This window comes from Nerophis lumbriciformis, linkage group LG13 (genome assembly GCF_033978685.3).
Source record: "Nerophis lumbriciformis linkage group LG13, RoL_Nlum_v2.1, whole genome shotgun sequence".
NCBI classification, from domain to species: Eukaryota; Metazoa; Chordata; class Actinopteri; order Syngnathiformes; family Syngnathidae; genus Nerophis; species Nerophis lumbriciformis.
Window position 1 is genome coordinate 12,100,501 of NC_084560.2, and position 16,121 is coordinate 12,116,621.

The following is a 16,121-nucleotide window of genomic DNA, read 5'->3' on the forward strand; positions in this document are numbered from 1 at the left end:
CCCGAAATTCAGGTGGACCTGGAGGCCACGCCCCCTCCAGCTCCATGCGGACCTGGAGGGTCTGCATGGAGCAATGTTGTTGTAATATATTGAGTTGGAGGCAATAAACAGGCGAGGGGATGAAGTATTACTATGGCGTCACATTAGTGCCAAAAATCCGAGCGCATAAAAACTGTTTTCGCGCGCTGATTCTCCACTTCGTGCGCGCGCGCGACACCCTTTTGCGCTCGCGTGGTGCCTTTTTGCGCGCGATTCCAGGAGTACACAGAGAGCGCGCAGAAAGGCACCGCGCGCGCGCAGAAAGGCACCACGCGAGCGCAAAAGGGTGCGCACGAAGTGGAGAATCAGCGCGCGATAACAGTTTTTATGCGCTCGGATTTTTGGCACTAATGTGACGCCATATTATACAAACAGTATTTGTACATCTTTAACACAGATTTTTATACTGTCTTCAGAGATTCCGTTTTTTTGGTGGTACTCGAAACCTTTCTGGGTACCTGCGGGTCACTGGTGGGGTTTTTGTTGTGGGTGATCTGGGTTCTGATGATGGCAACTCAGCAGCCATTGAATCTGGTTTAATGATTAGACTAGTTTGTGTCTGACTCACTGATGGTCCTGATGATGGAACTGAAACAGCACTGTCCAGTTGTACTGATGGCACATTTTCTGCAACTGGTGGAGACTAGATAACTGGCAGTCTCTCCATGTTTTCTCGCCATGGTAACATGTGATCCACATGCCCTGTGCGCTGTCTCTGTCCCTCTTGATAGATAGATAGATTTATATATATATATATATATATGAAATACTTGACTTGGTGATTTCTAGCTGTAAATATACTCCTCCCCTCTTAGCCACGCCCCCAACCACGCCCCCACCCCACCCCGACCACCCCCCACCCCCCCACCTCTCGAAATCGGAGGTCTCATGGTTGGCAAGTATGCCGAGGTTTCTCCTGCAGCATGGACCGTCTCCGGGATCTCAGACACTGTGGAACCAGCAAGAGGAACCGTCATTAATACAAGCTGACACTTAAAAAAAGCACCAATGTGGCCGTCTCGAATCAGACCCGAAGTGACATGTTTAACGTCACGGCGCTGGAAGGCTTTCCGTCCTGACAGCGTCACCTTCGAAATACCCGCAAAATCTGCAGAGCACATCAGCCTCTGCGGGACAAGGCCGTCGCGCCGCCCAAACCCTATGCTCTTCTGAGCCGCCCGTCAGACTATATGAGAACCATTAATCCGGCACGTCCGAGCCTATAATTCATGCGAGCGTCTCATGGGTATACGACTGAGCGCGCAGGTTCTCTCCCCCTGAGTCGAGGTCACGGATAAATTTCTTGGGTGTTATCGCTTCCGTCAAAGTTGATGAAAAGACGTGGCTCGGAGCAGAAGAGAGGAGGCAAACCTACTTAGCCGACAGATGTGCTACCTTGCTGTCAAATAGCAGATGCAAAAATAAATCAGAATCTCTAATTTCATGTCCTTGGGTCAAAGACGGGGACTAAAACCGCAGTTAGGTCACACACAGTCCTCAAACCAACCACTGTTCATTAAATATGCCCCACTTTTCTCTGAATAAAATGTGCGAGAGCAGACAAATAAGAAACAGATGAGCGCATTAGAGATGTTTTCTCAAGCGTCGTCACGGCGGCGTCTGCCGAGCCTCTGAGAGATGACACGTGAAGGTTTGTGTTGGAGACTGCCGCTGCTACGGCCGCACGGTGATGTCACCATCAACAATACGCACCGCTCTCCAAGGCGTCCTTCAGGAGGTCCTCGGTGACAAAGGTCTTCAGCTCGCTGAAGGCGTAGACCAAGATCGGGTGCTCTTTGACCTCGCGGTAGGAGTTCTCCACCTGGTTGGACTGGAGGGTCAGGTAGTCCAGTTGATCGCCGCTCACGCCCGCACTGTCCACCACCAGAATGACGGCGTAGTCCACGATGATGCCTTCCAGCCTGGGGGAACAAAAGGTGCAAAGATAAGCTACTGAAATTAAATTTGATTCTTAGAAGTCCTCCTTGCATCCAGGTCCCTTACAGACTGAGCCACTGCTGCCCCCTGTGGGCACTTATTACATTACAAATGAATTATTTTGGAAGCACTACGACCTACTTTTCACTCGTTTCTTCTCTGGAGTGTCACATGACCTGTAAGATTAATGACGACACCACAGCTGAAGGTTAAATATTTGTCTTTGCGCCCCATGTGTATGTTTTAGCTGTAAGCATTTCACTGCCAGTAGCAATGTTAGCTGCTAGCTCACTGTTCGATGTAAGCATTTCCCTGCCAAAATAAGTACTAATTCAGACTCCCAAATTAGAGCTCCCGTTTTCTTATTGATTTTATAATGTACCGGTATATTTGTATAATGTGTGTGTTCTGAAATAGTGACAGAGAATAGAACAAGGATGGACAATTCAACCCTTAACTCAACAATGAGTAGATGAGTGTTATGTGTGTGTATATGTGTAAATAAATGAACACTGAAATTCAAGTATTTATTTAATTTATATATATATATATATGTATATATGTAATAATATATATATATATATATATATATATATATATATATATATATATATATATATATATATATATATATATATATATATATATTATTACATATATACATATATATAATATATATATATATAGCTAGAATTCACTGAAAGTCAAGTATTTCTTATATATATATATATATCTTAACCACGCCCCCCACCCCCCACCTCCCAAAATTGGAGGTCTCAAGGTTGGCAAGTATGGTGAGGCATTAACTGCCAAAAGCACGGTTAGCTGCTAACACAATGTTAGCTAGGGGCATTTTACTGCCAATAGCAGTACTATGACTAGACTAAGACTATTTGGGGGCCAATTCTATGCTAAAGTTAGCGGCTAACGCTAATCACAAGTTAACTGTGGGATTTATTTTATTTTTTGGCAGGTTGAATGGTTAGCACCTCATTGTTTGTGGTATGAGTAATTCGGTGCCACTGCTATGTTAACTGCTAGCGCTAAACACAGGTTAGCTTAGACTGACCAAACGTCCTCTTTTCCCCGGACATGTCCTCTTTTGCGGGGCTGTCCGGGCGGGGTTTCTTAAATGCCTCAAATGTCCGGTATTTTGAGTTAGGGTTGCGTGTATTTTCAATGTATGTCCAGGGTTAAGAAGGGGTTAAAAACAAAACAAATTGTGAAGGTGTGCGCATTCAGCAACATTCGTGAGGTGGGGGTGTCAGAGACAGAGAGCGAGACAGTTGAGAGACAGACAGGACACAAGAGAGAAGCCGAAACGTAAATGCAACTTCACGGATGATTTGCGGGAAAAGTATCTGTGTTTTCGTCCTGGCCGTGACACATGGAAAGCAGAATGCACTGTGTGCAAAGCAGGAACGTATATATCTGTGGCAAAAAAAGGGGCCAACGATCTACAAGCCCATATGACACTACAAAGCACAAAACAGCTGTGCAGGGCGAGAGCTCATCTGCTGTTTTTTGTTTAAATTTAATTAAATTGTTTTGAGGCATTATTTATGTTTAGATTATATACAAGAGGTTATTTTGAATATTTCTACCTCTGCACTTTTTTCCAAAACTGTGAATGTTACAGAAATGTGACTTATTTTGTTATACTGTCAACCAGTGTTGGCGTTAACGCACTTTTTGTGTCTTTTTAACGCATTGAAATCAGAAAGGACGCAGATTTTTTTTTTTTTTTTTTTTGCCATTTCCGGTAAAATGACCACAGCTAATGTTTTAAAGGCCCACGGCACATTCTAAAAATACTATTAAAATAAACAAAAACATAACAAAAGTGAAATAAAAAAGCTTAAAGGTGAAATGTAATTTAGAAACAGTTGCAATGTTGACTAATAAAACAAAGCTGTTTTTTTTTCTTTCAAACGGTCATTGCTCAAAACATAATATTGAATCAAAATTAATGTTATTATGAATTATTGACCTATCAAAGGTTCCGATTACTTCACATCAACTAGTCCACTTTGAAAAATATTTTTGGTGGAAGATTTTGCATTTTTTGTGTATTTGCCATTAAAAACATAGTTTTGTTTGACAAAAAAGGGCGGAAAACAAAAAAACAACATAAAAAAACTAAAACATTTTGAAATGAGGAAAAGATTTGAAGTTTATGTAGACTCCAGAGATTTAAGCCATACTTGCCAACCCTCCCGGATTTTCCGGGAGGCTCCCGAAATTCAGCGCCTCTCCCGAAAACCTCCCGGGACAAATTTTCTCCCGAAAATCTCCCGAAATTCATGCGGAGTTGGAGGCCACGCCCCCTCCAGCTCCATGCGGACCTGAGTGACGTGTTGACAGCCTGTTCTCACGTCCGCTTTCCCACCATATAAACAGCTAATGATCGAGGGCGAGTTCTTGGTTTCTTATGTGTGTTTATTGTTAGGCAGTTTCATTAACGTCCTCCCAGCGCGGCAACAACACACAACAACAGCAGTCAAGTTTTTGTCCCCGTAAAGCAGTTCGTCTGCCGTAAACAGCAATGTTGTGACACTTTTAAACAGGACAATACTGCCATCTAATGTACATGCATATGTGATCCACCCATAATGTGTCACATTTTTGTGTTGATTTATTTATTTTATTTTGTGGTTTGAATTCGTTTTTGGAGCTGTCATTACACATTTATCAGTATTCACATTGGTCAGTAGGGGGCAGTAGGGCGTTTCTTCCCAATTGAATGCTATCACCTGCAGACCGGAAGTGTTTTGTCATTCTGATGAGCGCAACCAGTCTGTGAACAATTGAAACATCCTGTGTGCTTTTTCCTCCTGTATAACAGGTTAGTTTTGGTGAATCAACTCACTGAATAATATCCATGTGATCTTTATAAGTTTAAGTACACATTCTGATGGTGGAGCCTGACTCTAAAGTGTTTGTGAGTTGTAGTTTGTATTTGTGAATGAATCCAGTGCACAGCTGCAGTAATCAATACAAAAAGGCGACGTGAGTGCACAATGTTCATATAGGAACTTCTGATCCTAATTCAGACTCCCAAATCAGAGCTCCCGTTTTCTTATTGATTTTATAATGTATATTTGTATAATGTGTGTGTTCTGAAATAGTGACAGAGAATAGAACTAGGATGGACAATTCAACCCTTAACTCAACAATGAGTAGATGAGTGTTATGTGTGTGTAAATGTGTAAATAAATGAACACTGAAATTCAAGTATATATATATATATATATATATATATATATATATATATATATATATATATATATATATATATATATATATATATATATATATATATATATATATATATATATATAGCTAGAATTCACTGAAAGTCAAGTAGGGACGGCGTGGCGCAGTGGAAGAGTGGCCGTGCGCGACCCGAGGGTCCCTGGTTCAATCCCCACCTAGTACCAACCTCGTTATGTCCGTTGTGTCCTGAGCAAGACACTTCACCCTTGCACCTGATGGGTGCTGGTTAGCGCCTTGCATGGCAGCTCCCTCCATCAGTGTGTGTGAATGTGTGTGTGAATGGGTAAATGTGGAAGTAGTGTCAAAGCGCTTTGAGTACCTTGAAGGTAGAAAAGCGCTATACAAGTACAACCCATTTATCATTATTTATTTATTTATCATTTATTTCTTATATATATATATATATATATATATATATATATATATATATATATATCTTAACCACGCCCCCCCCCCCCCCCCCCCCACCTCCCGAAATCGGAGGTCTCAAGGTTGGCAAGTATGATTTAAGCGTTAAATATAAAATGTAAATAAATACATTATTTATAAAGCAAGTTCGAGTATCATTGGCAAATTTTCAATATTTCCTTGGCGTGCTGCCCGCCTTGGCACGCATATATGTGTCCTCTTTTTGGGATTTCAGAATATGGTCACCCTACCATATGCCAAATGTATGCAGATGATACGATTATTTATATGGAGCTGACTCCCTCAACAGGTTTCAGAGATATTAAACAGACAGATTGCTGAATTATCAACATGGCTTCAAAATAACTGTTTAACCCTAAATGATAACAAAACAGTCTTAATGTGTTTCTCTCTGAAGAAACAATCATTCAATGAAATTCAGGTCAACATGAATCACAATCAAATAAAGCAGGTAAAAAGAATATAATATTTGGGTGTTATTTTGGACCCTAAACTAGGATTTGATGGCCATATTCCAAAAATGACTAAGACCATAAAAATAAATATATTGGTATTTGTAGTGTAATAATGGTAGGAGGCCATGGGGAAGACCCAGGACACGTTGGGAAGACCTGGGAACCCCTCGGGATCCCCCGGGAAGAGCTGGACGAAGTGGCTGGGGAGAGGGAAGTCTGGGATTCCCCCTGCTGCTGCCCCCTTGACCCGACCTCGGATAAGCGGAAGAAGATGGATGGATGGATGGATGGATTATTATACTGTAAGTGTGTTTATTGTTCGAAGTAGATTAGGAGATTGCACAGTACAGTACATATTCCGTACAATTGACCACTAAATGGTAACACCCAAATAAGTTTTCAACTTGTTTAGGTCGGGGTCCACGTTAATGAATTCATGGTAACTGTTATTTCTTCCTGCACATAATAAATATGTACGTGTTTGGATGTATTCATTTATGTCATATTGTCATTAAATGTTATATTGCTTGACAAAAAGGGATTTGACGTCAAATGTTGATATTTACACACGCGTACTTTACTAGAATACCCTTATGAACATTGCATATATCCAAATCAAGTACCTACTGTTATGTTTTTGGACATCACTACTTGCCGTAGTTGCCGGGATGTTCTGAAGGTTTGCTATTTGTGTAATTGTAGGAGATCATTTCTGTTATTTCTATTTCATATGTGTCGTTTGGGAAGCTAAAATGTGTTTCTGTAAGTTGTTTAAACCGTTGCTATGGTTACGGGCAGTTCCGTTTCCGCCGGCAGGTCAATTTTTACAGTGTTTCGAGAGCTCGTAGCGTCGTTACTAGTGCATGGGAGATAGAAGTAACTACTGGAAGCGTCTTACTAGTTCAGTGGTTCTTAACCTTGTTGGAAGTATCGAACCCCACCGGTTTCATATGCGCATTCACCGAACCCATCTTTAGTGAAAAATAAAATGTTTTTTTTTTTTTTAATTCAAGACAAAGTTATATGTTTTTTTTACTGGTGCTCAAAATGCATGAACATCACCTTGTTAAAGAACAAATCCAACACAGTGCATGAACTCACAACAAATTACACACCTGAAAACCAGTGGGACTTCTGCTGTTGCCGTATCCGTAATACGCCGATAGGGAGAAGTTTTTATTTACACAATGAGTCGGGTGTGTCTTGACCTCCGCGGCAGAGGCTCCACCGAACCCCTGAGGCCGACTCACCGAACCCCTATGGCATACTTGCCAACCTTGAGACCTCCGATTTCGGGAGGTGGGGGGAGGGGCGTGGGCGTGGTCGGGGGCGTGGCTAAAAGGGGAGGAGTATATTTACAGCTAGAATTCACCAAGTCAAGTATTTCATATATATATATATATATATATATATATATATTTATTTATTTATTTTATATGTGTCATGTCTGTGTAATCATGTTTTGTGTTAAGTCATGTTTTTGTTTAGTTATAGGAATCTTTAGTTTCTGGCTTTTCACTCCCTTCTCTTGTTTGTCACCATAGCAACCATTAGTTTTCACCTGTCACGTCACGCACCTGTTTCACGTTTTGAGTCACGCACCTGCTTTCACTAATCATGTCCATAGTATTTAAGTTCATTCATTTTCTGTTGTTCGTCCTGACGACCTCACACCACATTTATGCTCTGTCCATTCCTCTAAGATCCTGCTTCATGTCCCTTGTCAAAGTAAGTTTTGGTTCCATGTTTATAATCTTTTTGTTTTTCATAGTTTGTTCTCCGCCACTGTGCGCGCTTTCATTTATTCCTTTTTTTTGATAATAATAAATTATGTACCTTAATTCCCGTCTTGCCTGTGCCAACTTTCCGTTGCATCCTGGAAAAGCACACACCCCGGACCCGGACATGACAGTAGGTCGTCAGCAGACCCGCTTTTCCGCACCTAAGTTGGCCGAGTTGGATGGATTGGACGAAGGAACGTGGGAGGTCCTGCGCGCCATGGAAGCCGAGACGCTTCGCTATTCCCCCAGGGAGCGCAGGGGGATGATGTGGGGGAATGGAGGCAAGCTGGTGCCGATCGGCGCGTCACTCCCGTCCCGGAAACGTCCCCAAGGACGGGGAAAGACTTCCGCGAGCCGGCAGGACACGCCACTCCCACAAGCCCCTCCCCCTCCGGGCGGAAGCAAGCAGCAGCCAGCCCGGCTTCCACAGGATGACATCACAGCCCAGGATTTTTTTTTCAATACTTTTTCTTTAAATCACCCGCCTCCAGCTAAAAACTCTAATGCCATGTCTTTGATAAAACATTATCAAAACATGTTTTTAGAAATCAGGTCTAGTCAATCACAGCCATCCCAATTTCATGCCCCGCCCCCCAAGACTCATGCCCCGCCCCCCAAGACTCAAGTCCCGCCCCCGTCACAATTTTTTTCTTTTTTTCCGCCCACACAACCCCAGGTGGGGGATAAAGAAAAATATTGTGGCCAAAATAAAGGGGAGATTTCTGCCCTCCCCCGCCCACCCCTACAGAGATTTCCAGACCGCAGGGAGCGCGTCTGGTATTCGCCCCTTGAGGGGGGGGCTGGGGTCGGGAGCTGTGTAGGTGGGGTGGCTCTGCATCACCATGTCAAGCCACAGCCTCCAGCACGGCCGCCACCACCAGTCTTCCGACCCGTCAAGCCACAGCCTCCAGCACGACCGCCCTCACCAGTCTTCCGACCTGCCAAGCCGCAAACCCCAGCTAGGCCACCTCCACCTGCTCCAAGGCTAGCTCCACGGCTAGCACCTGTCGCAGCTCCACGGCTAGCACCACGGCTAGCACCTGTTGTCGCACCAAGGCTAGCACCAGCTCCACCACGCCAAGTTCCACGGCAGACTCCAGTACCCGCACCACGCCTAGCCGCATCATGCCAAGCTCCGGTACCAGCTCCACGCAGCCAAGCACTGCCAAGCCAAGACCAAGCACTGCCAAGCCAAGACCAAGCACTGCCAAGCCAAGACCAAGCACTGCCAAGCCAAGACCAAGACCCTCCACGCCAAGTCCAAGTCCCTCCACGCCAAGTCCAAGACCCTCCACGCCAAGTCCAAGACCCTCCACGCCAAGTCCAAGACCCTCCACGCCAAGTCCAAGACCAAGACCCTCCATGCCAAGACCAAGACCCTCCACGCCAAGACCAAGACCCTCCACGCCAAGTCCAAGACCAAGACCCTCCACGCCAAGTCCAAGACCAAGACCCTCCACGCCAAGTGCCGCCAGTCGCAGCTCAACGACGCCAAGTGCCGCCAGTCGCAGCTCCAAGACGGCAAGTGCCGCCAGTCGCAGCTCAACGACGCCAAGTGCCGCCAGTCGCAGCTCAACGACGCCAAGTGCCGCCAGTCGCAGCTCCACGACGCCAAGACCAAGACCCGCCATGCCAAGACCAAGACCCGCCATGCCAAGACCAAGACCCGCCATGCCAAGACCAAGACCAAGACCCACACCAAGACCAAGACCAAGACCCACACCAAGACCAAGACCCGCCATACCAAGACCCACACCAAGACCAAGACCCACACCAAGACCAAGACCAAGACCCACACCAAGACCAAGACCCGCCATGCCAAGACCCACACCAAGACCAAGACCCACGCCGAGCTTCGCCGCTGGACGCGTCACGCCGAGCTTCGCCGCTGGACGCGTCTCGCCGAGCTTCGCCGCTGGACGCGTCACGCCGAGCTTCGCCGCTGGACGAGTCACGCCGAGCTTCGCCGCCTGACTTGCCACGCCGAGCTGCCACGCCTGCCAAGTTGACGACGCGCCTGCCTCCTCGTCGGCTACGAATATGGCCGCTACCTGGTCGCCCGCCACGCCAAGTGCGCCCACCTCCCAGTCGGCCACGAATGTGGCCAATCCCTGGGCGCCCGCCTCGCCTGCTGCAGTGGCGTTCCACTCGCCGCCGCCACTTGACTTTGCCTCGGTGGATTCGGGGCCACTTGGTCTGGCGACCCACCGCCATGTCCCCCTCCCGCCCTCCCATGACTCTTGTTAATTTTTTTTATGGACATCTGGTATCTGTCCTTAAGGGAGGGGCTCTGTCATGTCTCTGTAATCATGTTTTGTGTTAAGTCATGTTTTTGTTTAGTTATAGGAATCTTTAGTTTCTGGCTTTTCACTCCCTTCTCTTGTTTGTCACCATAGCAACCATTAGTTTTCACCTGTCACGTCACGCACCTGTTTCATGTTTTGAGTCACGCACCTGCTTTCACTAATCATGTCCATAGTATTTAAGTTCATTCATTTTCTGTTGTTCGTCCTGACGACCTCACACCACATTTATGCTCTGTCCATTCCTCTAAGATCCTGCTTCATGTCCCTTGTCAAAGTAAGTTTTGGTTCCATGTTTATAGTCTTTTTATTTTTCATAGTTTGTTCTCCGCCACTGTGCGCGCTTTCATTTATTCATTTTTTTTGATAATAATAAATCATGTACCTTAATTCCCGTCTCGCCCGTGCCAACTTTCCGTTGCATCCTGGAAAAGCAAACTCCCAAGATCAAGTCCTGACAATATGTATCTATATATATATATACAGTATATATATATATGTATATATATATATATATATATATATATATATATAGCTAGAATTCACTGAACGTCAAGTATTTCATATATATTTATATATATATATATATATATATATATATATATATATATATATATATATATATATATATATATATATATAGCTAGAATTCACTGAACGTCAAGTATTTCATATATATTTATATATATATATATATATATATAAAAGACATACTTGACGTTCAGTGAATTCTAGCTATATATATATATATATATATATATATATATATATATATATATATATATATATATATATATATATACATATGAAATAAATACTTGAATTTCAGTGTTCATTTATTTACACATATACACAAACATAACACTCATCTACTCATTGTTGAGTTAAGGGTTGAATTGTCCATCCTTGTTCTATTCTCTGTCACTATTTTTCGAACCATGCTGAACACCCTCTCTGACATTGCTGTGTGGCACGCACAAAAGTGCTTTCATCAAATGCACTAGATGGCAGTATTGTCCTGTTTAAGAGTGTCACAACATTGCTGTTTACGGCAGACGAACTGCTTTACGGTATACAAAAAAGTGACTGCTGTTGTTGTGTGTTGTTGCCACGCTGGGAGGACGTTAATGAAACTGCCTAACAATAAACCCACATTAGAAACCAAGAACTCGCCCTCCATCATTCTATAGTTATAACGTGATTGGGCAGGTACGCTTTTTTATATTGTGGAGGACCTGAGTCCGCCTGAATTTCGGGAGATTTTCGTGAGAAAATTTGTCCCGGGAGGTTTTCGGGAGAGGCGCTGAATTTCGGGAGTCTCCCGGAAAATCCGGGAGGGTTGGCAAGTATGCCCTAGGGTTCGATCGAACCCAGGTTAAGAACCACTGAACTAGTTACTTACTGGTGCACGGGAGATAGAAGTAACTACTTTATGCGTCCTACTAGTTACTTACTAGTGCACGGGAGATAGAAGTAACTACTGTAAGCGTCCTACTTCAGTTTGTCAGAAGTGACAGTTGATAAACGTGCACTAGTAAAGCTTTAGGGACCTTCACGTTGCCAGTGTTTCAGCTTGTTCTGTCTTTCAATGATTATACAAACTGGACGGTTGAGCTTTACCTTACTCACAGGGAACTTTTATTCAACAGTTGCCATTCAACATATACGGCACACTTCTCCCGGTGCGTCTCTCTAAACCCTCCGGGTAGGAACACCACACTTACAAGCAATTCCTATTGCTACATCCCTTTTCTTTTAAAAAAGAGAGTATTATTTTCAAATATTAAATCCAACAAAATTAACTTTTAAGTTGCTACTATACAAACTCGCCAGTATGTATGCTAACCGCTAGTAAGCTAACCACGGTTGCTGCACGAACGGCAGCTTTAGTCACGTTTTGAGTCGAGTTATTAAAGAGACACTGTGACTGTGTACAAGTTATTAAAGAGACGCTGTGACTGTGGAGAAGCTGGAGAGCGAGTGTGCTACAAACCCTGTTTCCATATGAGTTGGGAAATTGTGTTAGATGTAAATATAAACGGAATACAATGATTTGCAAATCATTTTCAACCCATATTCAGTTGAATATGCTACAAAGACAACATGTTTGATGTTCAAACTGATAAACTTTTTTTGTTTTGCAAATAATCATTAACTTTTGAATTTGATGCCAGCAACACGTGACAAAGAAGTTTGGAAAGGTGGCAATAAATACTGATAAAGTTGAGGAATGCTCATCAAACACTTATTTGGAACATCCCATAGGTGAACAGGCAAATTGGGAACAGGTGGGTGCCATGATTGGGTATAAAAGTAGATTCCATGAAATGCTCAGTCATTCACAAACAAGAATGGGGCGAGGGTCACCACTTTGTCAACAAATGCGTGAGCAAATTGTTGAACAGTTTAAGAAAAACCTTTCTCAAGCAGCTATTGCAAGGTATTTAGGGATTTCACCACCTACGGTCCGTAATATCATCAAAGGGTTCAGAGAATCTGGAGCAATAACTGCACGTAAGCAGCTAAGCCTGTGACCCTTCGATCCCTCAGGCTGTACTGCATCAACAAGCGACATCAGTGTGTAAAGGATATCACCACATGGGCTCAGGAACACTTCAGAAACCCACTGTCAGTAACTACAGTTGGTCGCTACATCTATAAGTGCTAGTTAAAACTCTCCTATGCAAGGCGAAAACCGTTTATCAACAACACCCAGAAACGCAGTCGGCTTCGCTGGGCCTGAGCTCATCTAAGATGGACTGATACAAAGTGGAAAAGTGTTCTGTGGTCTGACGAGTCCACATTTCAAATTGTTTTTGGAAACTGTGGACGTCGTATCCTCCAGACCAAAGAGGAAAAGAAGCATCCGGACTGTTATAGGCGCAAAGTAGAAAAGCCAGTATGTGTGATGGTATGGGGGTGTATTAGTGCCCAAGACATGGGTAACTTACACATCTGTGAAGGCGCCATTAATGCTGAAAGGTACATACAGGTTTTGTAGTAAACGAGTGAGGGTACTAGACTCGCCTGCCTGTAGTCCAGACCTGTCTCCCATTGAAAATGTGTGGCGCATTGTGAAGCCTAAAATACCACAACGGAGACCCCCGGACTGTTGAACAACTTAAGCTGTACATCAAGCAAGAATGGGAAAGAATTCCACCTGAGAAGCTTAAAAAATGTGTCTCCTCAGTTCCCAAATGTTTACTGAGTGTTGTTAAAAGGAAAGGCCATGTAACACAGTGGTGAACATGCCCTTTCCCAACTACTTTGGCACGTGTTGCAAAGTTAATTATTATTTGCAAAAAAATAAATAAAGTTTATGAGTTTGAACATCATTATCTTGTCTTTGTAGTGCATTCAATTGAATATGGTTTGAAAAGGATTTGCAAATCATTGTATTCCGTTTATATTTACATCTAACACAATTTCCCAACTCATATGGAAACGGGGTTTGTACATTCACTGTCACAAGGTGATTGTATTGACATACTGCGCCACCCTGTGGCAGCCACGGTGCCCTCACCTATAACATATTCCTGCGTCACGTGTTTACCCCTGTTGTATTTCCTACATGTAGCCTGAATACACGGTACTGAGACACAGCAGGACTCTTGTCATCTTTATAATGCACCGCACCATACAACAAGGTGTCAGAAGTCCAAGCAGGACCCGATTATGCCCCACATTCTGTCCGTTGTTGAGACAGTGTGCGTTTATTTGTTTTGGTGAGTTTTAGCAGTTTCAGTTACCCTGTTAGCTTTAGCACCGCGTTGGTATAATGGCTTCCAACATCCCGCCTCCGGAGCCCATGAAGATGGCTGGGGACACTCACGGCAACTGGAAAAACTTCCGAGCAGAGTTTGAGGATTATCTGCTGGCGACCGGGCTCAACGAGAAGGAGAAGCCCGTCCAAGTAGCGGCGCTGAGACGGCTAATGGGGAATGGCTGCCTCCATGTTTACAAATACAACCTGGGACTCACTGCCGACCAACAGAAAGATGCCGGTGCTATCTGGAGGCACTGGAGGGATACTTTACCCCTGCGAAGAACGTCACATTTGAGAGGTAAGGTACGTTTTTGGAAACTTAATGCAAGAGGAAGGAGAACCCATAGATGCTTTTGTTACAAGGCTGAGAGAAAAGGCTGCCTCTTGTGAATACGGAGCTATAAAAGATGAACTCATAAAGGACAAGCTTGTCCTTGGCATTGCTAAAGAGGGCGCTAGACGTCGTTTGCTAAGAGAAAATTATCTCAAATTGGATGAGGCAATCATGATCTGCCGTGCAGCCGAGGTCATGGACAACAAATTAAAGACTATGTCACTAGGCAACTCTGGGCCTGGAGAGAGCATCAATGCCACGCAGGTGGGACAAAGAAATGGGCGCAGGTCTGCCGGTAGGCCAGCTGAGCCCACCAACACAAGTTCACAGCTCCAGGGCATGAGAGACACAGTGGAATGCAAGTACTGTGGAACAAGGCACAAACGTGGGCGAGACCAGTGCCCTGCATTTGGTAAATCCTGCCGCTCTTGTGGCACTGCCAAACATTTTGCCAAAGTATGCATGAAGAGGGGTCAGCACGCACGCCATTTGAACGCTGTGGATGACCTGTCGACAGGGGAACAGGAGGACAGTGATGGAGATGAGAGAGATGTGTACACAGCAGAGAGCGTGGGTGCTGTGAACACGCAAGGGAAGAAGTGGTTTGTCAATTTGCCACTGCAACAGGGGGTCCAGAGGTGCCAGCTCGACTCTGGAGCCACCTGCAATGTGATTAGCGTGAAGGACAAGATGATACTGGCGCCCAGAACGCCTCTTCAGAAGAGTCTCACCAGGTTGAAGCTGTACAATAGTGAGTGGATGAACTCGCTGGGGTTGTACAGCACACAGTGTGTCATTAGGGGAAGAACACACAAGCTGGACTTTGAGGTTGTGCATACAGGCCAGAGGCCCTTGCTTTCAGGGGAGACATGTGAGAGACTGGACCTGATACGATTCACCATTCCTGAGGAGCTAAATAAAGTGGAACACTGCAGGATGGGAGACCTGACCAAAGAGCGTCTCATCAACACATACCACGACGTGTTCACCAGCCCAGTTGAGTCCCTGCCTGGTGATGTTCACTTTGAGCTGGACAGCAGTGTGGCGCCTGTGCAGTGTGCCCCCAGGAATGTTCCAGTGGCCCTCAAGGCAGCTGTTAAAGCACAGCTCGATCAATAAGAAAAGGATGGACCTTTAACCACAGTCACACAGCCCCCAGACTGGATCAGCAATCTGGTCATAGTGAAAAAAACGGATACATTGAGACTAAGCATTGACACGAAGCCACTCAACCGAGCCCTGAAACGGTTCCACTACCTCATGTCCACTTTAGATGATGTGTTGTACAAGCTGCTAAAGGCGCGTATATTCACGCTGGTGGATGCGCATCATGCATTCCTGCAGTGTCGACTGGATGAGGAGAGCAGCCTGATGACAACGTTCTGGACACCATGGGGCAGAAAACGGTGGCTGAAGCTCCCCTTTGGTGGGTCAGTTGCTCCGGAACTGTACCAGAGAAAGCATCATGAGCTCCTAGCTGGATTAACTGGGATTGAGCCCATAGCCGATGATATCCTCATAGTTGGCTGCCAGGATACGGACGATGAGGCCAACCGCGACCATGACACAAACCTAATTTCCCTGATGGACAGATGCAGAGAAGTTAAGCTCAGGCTGAGCCTGAAAAAGTTGCAGTTCCTAGTGAAGGAGGTCCGTTTCCACGGCCACATACTGTCTGCCGAGGGCCTCAAGGCTGACCCTGACAAGGTCAGGGCGGTTCTGGACATGCCGAACCCCACAGACGCTAAAGGGGTCCAGCTTTGTGAACTATCTTTCCAGGTTTATGCCCCGCCTGTCAGA

General features: G+C 44.8%; 1 protein-coding gene across 1 annotated transcript in view; it reads right to left on the bottom strand.

Annotated features, from left to right (window-relative positions):
* Positions 1-13,839, bottom strand: part of LOC133614003 (uncharacterized) — a 51,432-nt gene extending 37,593 nt beyond the window's left edge. Inside the window, exons 1-3 of the mRNA XM_072914567.1 lie at positions 13,793-13,839; positions 1,753-1,961; positions 945-988 (exon numbers count right to left, since the gene is read on the bottom strand). Coding sequence (XP_072770668.1) covers positions 945-988; positions 1,753-1,961; positions 13,793-13,839 — 300 coding nt within the window. The remainder of the gene's footprint in view (positions 1-944; positions 989-1,752; positions 1,962-13,792) is intronic.
* Between the last annotated feature and the right edge of the window lie 2,282 nt (positions 13,840-16,121).